Source organism: Entelurus aequoreus, linkage group LG19 (genome assembly GCF_033978785.1).
Source record: "Entelurus aequoreus isolate RoL-2023_Sb linkage group LG19, RoL_Eaeq_v1.1, whole genome shotgun sequence".
NCBI lineage: Eukaryota > Metazoa > Chordata > Actinopteri > Syngnathiformes > Syngnathidae > Entelurus > Entelurus aequoreus.
The window spans coordinates 32,377,780-32,385,826 of record NC_084749.1 but is presented as its reverse complement, the minus strand read 5'-3'; the positions used below and the strand labels follow the sequence as shown (position 1 = coordinate 32,385,826).

Below are 8,047 nucleotides of genomic sequence, written 5' to 3'. Positions count from 1 at the left end.
CATTAATATATAAGGGTTTGTTGGAATGAACAGTTAGGATATTTTTTCTAAAGTACCTTCAAAATGTTAGTCAACTGCAGATGAGTTAATTTGGCTTTTTTTCACACATTGGATTTATTTTCCAATAGTCTTTAAAACTTACACAAAGGTAATCATTGATTGGCCATATATGACAAAAGTTATGGGGCGGACTATTTAATTCTATAACAACAAAGTTATTTAAACACAATAATCACTCGTTTATCATCATTAATTGGTTTTGGACACGGTTGCGATAAATTAATTTCCACAAGGTAGGAATCAGTAGTTGTAAATCTAATATTTTCATAGCTGGAGCATAAAACAAATATTTACGAATTTCTTCTCATTACTGTCACAAGTGGTGAAAAAGTGTATTACAACTGAGTACCAAGCATATTTTTTGGTGGCCCTCGAGGGGGCGATCGCGGCCCAACAATGGCGACTGATGTAAATAAATGATAATACATATATATATATGTAAGGATATGCTTTATTTGTTTAAAAGTTGACCTTTTATCTGTCCCATTGAGATTATGAACCATTTTTTGCAAGGGAATCCTGCCGCACACATTCATAAATCACTGTGGGTGGCACTAGGAGAAAAGCGGGTGAAGTGTCTTGCCCAAGGAGACAACGGCAGTTACTATGATGGCAAAAAGTTGGATTCGTACCAGGAACCATCAGGGTTCTGGACAACTGAGCCATGGCACCCCAAAGTTCATTTCCTGTGTAAAAAAAAAAAAAGGAGGCGTGTTTATAATTAAAATGACAGCTTGTAGCTTATGCAGTGTTAGGGAAAAAAAATATGAAAATGCCATCCATCCATCCATCTTCTTCGGCCTATCCAAAGTTGGGTCGCATGGGGCAGCAGCCTAAGCAGAGTAGCCCAGACTTCCCTCTCCCCTGCTACTTCGTCCAGCTCTTCACAGGAGGTCCCGAGGCATTTCAATGCAGGCCAGCTGGGAGACATAGTCTATCCACCGTGTCCTGGGTCTTCCCTCTGATGTCACGCTTAGGTCGCATTTTACTGCGCAGATCATTCTCCCAAGATGCAGCAGGAACTTCGGAGGCAAAGTGCAGGTAAGGAAATTATTTATTCCTCTTAAATCATTCAACATACCAACAGACAAGATACAAAACAAAAGAGACTTTTGCCGATCCCACGGGGAGCTAAAGCAAAACTTAGCACAGGAATCGTGAGCAAAGAAGTAAGAAATCAAACGTAACTGTTGCGTAAAGCAAACAAGACAGCCAGACAGTGTGTGGCGAAAAACCGGAATAAGTAGCTCTCTGATTAGTGCCCAGGAGCAGGTGAGCGTCCTGCACACTAATCAGAGGCAGGTGAAACTAATCAGCACCCATGACAACTAAAACACAAACCCAGGGGGGCTGAAAACAGAACTGAGGGAGTCAAAAACTAAACAAAACATGATCCGGGCAATGGATCATGACATGTGGTCTCCTACCGGTTGGACGCACCCTAAACACCTCCCCAGGGAATGATGAAAATGTAATAGTAAAAATGTAAAAAATAAATTTGAATAAGTGTAAGCATTGCACAAATAGGTAAAAAAAAAAAAATTAAAGACACATATGCTGTATAAATACTAGAGTAAGCTTTTGATTGAATCGTCCAATATAATTGTGTCTATCAGATACACATTTTTAAAAACCTTGCTACTAAAATGATAAGGCTACTGATGCACATTTTTCATTACTACAATACTAATATGGTAATTCTACTGACATACAGATTTAAAAACCTATACATATGTATGTCGGTAGAATCATTATCCCCATAATAATGATAATGATAGATATGCATCTATCATAAACTTGACAAAGTTGACACTAAAATTATCATCATGATGCTACACGTACACAACTTTTATAACCTTTATACTAATATGATAATGATGCTATTGATACACATATTTCATAACCTTCACACTTTATAATAATTCAACTGATACAAACCTTTCATAACCTTGTTACTAATATGATAATGCTCCTGATATACATATGTTATAACCCTGATATTTATATGGGGATAATAATGCGACTGATAAGCATTTTCAACACCTTGTTACTAATTTGATAATACTACTGGTACACATATTTTATAACTTTGATACCAATATGATGATAATGACGCCACGGATATACGTCTTCCATAACCTTGATACTTGATTGATTGATTGATATATTTTTATTTCAAATATGCATAAAAACAAGAGCAAGCCTGATCCAATACAGTGCTATAGCCTTAACAGCCATTATAACAAAATGAAAAACAATGGAGAATAAAAAACAAAAACAAATGAGCATTGGACTTTCTTTTTCTTTTCTTTTTTTTTTCCTTCTTTTTTTTTTTACATATTTGAAAAGGAGTGAGAAGAAGTTTACACTTATTTAATCCCACCCCTTTTCTTTAAATCATAAATTACTCTGAGCTAGAACTACCTGTTCACTCAATGTACAAACTCAAAGAACGTATATATACTGTACATACATCATAGATATATACATACATATGCACACTACACACATACATAGCCACATCATTACCACTAGTGATCATGGAAATGGTATGATGCCACCACAACAACACCACTGCCTCAATGGGCCGCCCCACACTCTTCTGTAACACAAACAACCCAACATCAAAGCCCTTCTTCATCTCTGTACCTCTGGAATACCATGTACTTATACTTCTTTTTAAACTGGTTTATGTTTGGACATTGCTTTAACTCATCCTTCAAACCATTCCATAATTTCACTCCACAAATTGAAATACAAAAACTTTTAATGGTCGTTCTATAACTAAGCATTTTGAAATTTAAATTCCCCCTTAAATTATAACCGCCCTCTCGTGTGCTGAACAATTTTTGAATGCTTCCTGGGAGTTTATTTATTTTGGCTTTATACATTATTTGTGCAGTTTGATACAAAATAATATCATTAAATTTCAATATTTTTGACTGTAAGAATAGTGAGTGAGTATGGTCCAGATATCCAACCTTGTTGATGATCCGTACAGCTCTTTTCTGAAGTATAGTTATTGAATTTAATGAGCTTTTATAATTATTCCCCCAGACTTCCACACAGTAGGTTAAATATGGTAAAACTAATGAACAGTAAAGAATGTGGAGTGATTTGTGATCCAGAACCTGCTTTGCTTTATTTATTACTGAGATGCTTCTTGACAGCTTAGATTGTACATGTTTTATATGTGATTTCCAGTTAATTTGATCGTCAATTGTAATTCCAAGGAATTTTATTTCAAAAACCCTTTCAATATCCACTCCATCTATTTGTATCTGCACCCTTGTTTCACGTGTCCTCTTTCCAAACAGTATTAACTTAGTCTTAGTCAGGTTTAATGACAATTTATTATAGTCAAACCAAGTTTTTAGTTTACTCATTTCTTCCATAATGACTTCCTGCAACTGATTTAAGTCATCCCCTGAACAAAAAATATCAGTGTCATCAGCAAATAACACTAATTTCAATAATGTAGACACTTTACATATATCATTGATATACAGGATGAACAATTTTGGCCCCAACACTGACCCCTGGGGGACACCACAAGCAATATCCAAACATGATGAACAGCAATCCCCCAACTTCACAAACTGTTGTCTCTTATTTAAGTAGCTTTTAAGCCAATCCAATACAACTCCCCTGATTCCATACTTTTCCATTTTATTGATTAATATATCATGGTTAATTGTGTCGAATGCTTTTTTTAGATCAATAAATATTCCCATTGCATATTGTTTCTTTTCTATGGCATTTGTGATTTCCTCTATTGTTTCAACTATTGCCATTGATGTAGATCTGTTTGATCTAAACCCATATTGACAGTCAGAGAGTAATTTATGCTTTTCTATAAATGTATCTAACCTGTTATTGAATAGTTTTTCTAATATTTTAGAGAATTGTGGAAGTAAAGAGACGGGTCTATAGTTTGTGAAGTGGTGTTTGCTCCCAGTTTTAAACAGAGGTATAACTTTAGCTATTTTCATTTCATTTGGAAATGCGCCGGTTTGAAATGACAAATTACAGATGTATGTTAATGGTTTTGATATCCCTGTAATGACCTTTTTCACCAATGCCATACTAATGTCATTGGAGTCAGTGGACATTTTGTTCTTACATTTGTTTACAATATCCAACACTTCTTCTTCACCCACTGCATTTAAAAACATAGAATTGGGATTTCTCTCCAACAATCCCTCCATATTTTTACCAGTTGTCCGTGGATCTGGGATTTTTTCTGCAAGTTCAGGTCCAATACTTACAAAGAATTTATTGAAGGCATTAGCCACATCTTCAATATTATCATTTTCTTTACCATCATTTGTGAAATACGTTGGATAGTTATTTGAAGAGGTACTGTTTCTTATAATACTGTTTAATAAATTCCATATTCCTTTGATATTGTTTTTATTATCATCTAGTAATTTCTTATAATAATCTCTCTTATTTGACCTTATAATATGAGTTAATTTGTTTTTATATTTTTTATATTTATTTTCTGCTTCTTTTGTTTTCAATCTTATAAATTCCCTGTAAAGAGTGTTTTTCTTTTTGCAAGCATTTTGCAATCCCTTTGTGATCCAAGGACAATTGGTATATTTTCTTCTACTGGTGCATTCTTTTATTGGGCAATTTTTATCATATAATGACCTAAATATTCTCAAGAATATATTGTAAGCACTATTAACATCACCATTTTCATAAATTACATCCCAATTCTGCTCCAGTAAATCATGTTTAAATGAACTAATGGATTCCTCTGATCTCGTTCTTCTGTATTGGGTTGGCTTTTCTAGTTTTTTTGTCCTGTAGTTTCCATTAAATATCAGAAAAACTGGGAGGTGGTCAGTGATATCTTTGATCAATAGCCCACTTACGGTCTTATTCTCAATATCATTAGTGAATATGTTGTCGATTAGAGTGGCAGAGTGAGACGTAATTCGACTGGGTCTGGTGATTTTGGGATATAGACTCATACTGTACATTGTGTCAATGAAATTATCTATATCTTTAGTTTTACTGGGATTTAACATGTCAATATTAAAGTCTCCACAAATGAAGACAGCTTTACTAACGTTACTCTCCTTTGAAAACAGGCATTCCATCCAATCTGTAAAACGTTCTAAGCTTGTACCTGGCGATCTGTATATACAACTAATAATGACATTTCTACTTTTTTCCATACAAATTTCAATTGTTAGACATTCAAGTAGGTTATCAACCACAGTTGTCATATCATCCAGACGTTTGAATCTCAAGGTGTTATCCACATAGATTGCCACCCCTCCACCCCCCTTGTTTTGTCTATTCATATTAATAAAATCATAACCATCCAGTTCAAAATCTGTCACTTTTTCACTGTTAATCCAAGTTTCAGATACTGCAATTATGTTAAATGGTTGTGAAAAGGTGTGTAAATAGTCCTTGATGTCCTTGAAATTCCTGTTTAGGCTTCTACTATTGAAATGGATAATGGACAATTTGCCTTTAGTAATAATATTCTGGTTGTACTGTTCATTGGTGTAGTAGCAGCAGTTCTCATTGATATTGAGGAGGAAATTATTGTCCGGGTCTATATCATGTTCCAAGTCTTGTAGGTGGTGCTCAGTGTATTGAGATGCTTTCAACTGTACATTGTCATATTCACTTACCAACTGAATTATGTGGCTAGTGTCATCTTGCGTATTGTCAATGTGTGTCATGATTGTGTTTAATCGCTTTTACCTTACATTCCAGTTCATACGTCATATTCGTTCAGATCTTCGATGTTTCTAATCAGCAGCACTTTGGCGTTCTCCGGAGTGCCGTTGAGTTTGATGAATACTTTACAGTTCGCAGTCCAAGTTTGTAGAATTTTCTTCTCTCTCCTCATTTGGCGTGCTTTTCGGGCTATATCAGCATTTCGTTTGGTCAAATGGTCGTTCATGTATACGTTTGTTCCTTTTAGCTTCCTTCCCTGTTTTAGCAACGCGATCTTGTGCTTTCTATTGACAAATCTCAGAACTACGCTCGGCTTGTCGTTTGTTCCTCTCCTGGGCAAGAGGTGACATGCTTCGATGCTGTTACAGTCCAGTTGTATGTCCTTGGACTGCATGAAGACCGCCACCTGTCGCTCCATCGAAATAACATCCAACTCCGCCGGCTCCCCTCCATTCGCTGGGGCTACTGCTCGTGCGTAAGACCGGGGTTTGATGCTAAGTCCGGTGATGATCACATCATTGATCCTTGTGTACTGCTCAATATCAGCAACTCTGTTCTCCAGAATTGCGATTTTCTTGTCTTTCTCCAAATTGTCAGCCCTCATCTGATCCAGCTGCACAACAAGGGACATGATGGTTTTCTGCTGCTCCTTGATCGTAGCAACTTCCTCGATCAGAGTGTCGATTGACTTTTTAAGTTCGCTATAATCAGCCTTGGGCGCCATCTCGTCTTTGTAACAGCGCACCGGCTATTTACTCCAGACATTCACTTGTTAAATTAATTGCAAACTTTCTCCTTACATTATTAAACTTAAATGTTTGGAGTAAAATTCGCGAGCGCCGGTTCAGCTACCGGAACAGGAATACTAATAATGATGCTCATGATACACATCTTTCATAACCTTGATAATGTGATAGATATCTTTCAAAACATTAATACTAACACACAGAAGCTAATACATATACAAACAGAAGAAATTAACAATTTAAAAAGATGGTTTGACAAAAACAGACTATCTTTGAATATCAGTAAAACTAAAATAATGCTATTTGGTAACAGTAGAGGAGAAAGTCAAACACAAATACAAATTAAAGCTGCAAGCAGCGATGGACGGGACCAACTTTGACGGCACATAAAATCCAAACCGGAGCAGTGATTAAAACTCTTTGGTTAACTTTTAATCAGAAGGGTTCAATCTCTCTCCTGTGCTAGTTTGAAGCCGACACAACAAACGCGCTCAGAGGAGATAATGTTTGAAAAAAGGTGACCGGTTTTTACAAAACGTTTGTTTTGAAGAGGGTATTGCAAACTTCCTGTTGATTTTTGCTGGGGGTGGTCAATATATGAAATGTAGGTCTAAGTGAGACCTACATAGAGGTTTTTGTTTCATGTCTCTAAGACAGGGGTCACCAACGCGGGCCTGTTCTAAAAAAAAAAAAAAAAAAAAAAAAAAAAAAAAAAGATTTTTTTTTTTTTTTTTTTTTTAAATTAAATCTACATAGAAAAAACACAAGATACACTTTCAATCAGTGCATCAACCCAAACAACCTCCCCCATGCACACTCATCCACACCCACTCACACAAAAGGGGTTATTTCTTTCTGCTACCAATATTCTGGTTCCCACAACATAGACAACACATCTGCAAGGGACACAGTCCCTGAAGCACACATGATTGTATAGGCTGCTGGTCCACTAACATTTTCATTAATTACTATTTTTTATGTAATTATTTTTATATTGTTTTACTTTCTTTTTTATCCAAGAAAATGTTTTTTATTTATTTATCTTATTTTATTTTATTTTTAAAAAAAGGGCCTTACCTTCAACAGACCAGGTTGTCAATGAAATTAGATTTGTTTAAAGGGTTTTTTAAACCAGGCCCAGTCCAGATAATGTCCAAGTCGGACTCAGCAACACACACCTTCATTCATGTACACAGAAAAAAATTAGGGAACACAACAGATTGCATATAATTTATAAACAAAATTACATTTTCAAAATAAGCATTTATGTACAGTCCAGATTATGTCCAGGTCACTCAAATTAGGGAACACAACAACAGATATCATATAATCTATAAACATAATTATACTTTCAAAATAAGCCTTTGAGGACTTCTCATCTTTTTTTTTAATGTTTTTTGGCATCATTATCGTTTTCAACCATGTAACTTTCTAAAGTTAGAAAATACTGAATAAATGTTTTAAAGAAAGTAATACTAAGTGAATATCTGTTTTTGGCCTTAAAAATAAACCTTTTACCGAGTACTATAATTAAA

The 8,047-nt window shown here is 35.2% G+C and overlaps 1 protein-coding gene across 1 annotated transcript; it reads right to left on the bottom strand.

Moving 5' to 3' along the window:
• Positions 1 to 336: 336 nt before the first annotated feature.
• LOC133635280 (uncharacterized) lies at positions 337 to 6,608 on the bottom strand. The gene is made up of 2 exons (XM_062028317.1): positions 5,791 to 6,608; positions 337 to 1,082 (listed from the first exon to the last, which is right to left on the bottom strand). Exon 1 carries the CDS (start codon positions 6,488 to 6,490, stop codon positions 5,804 to 5,806), a length of 687 nt encoding a protein of 228 aa, XP_061884301.1. The 5' UTR covers positions 6,491 to 6,608; the 3' UTR covers positions 337 to 1,082; positions 5,791 to 5,803.
• Positions 6,609 to 8,047: the final 1,439 nt, after the last annotated feature.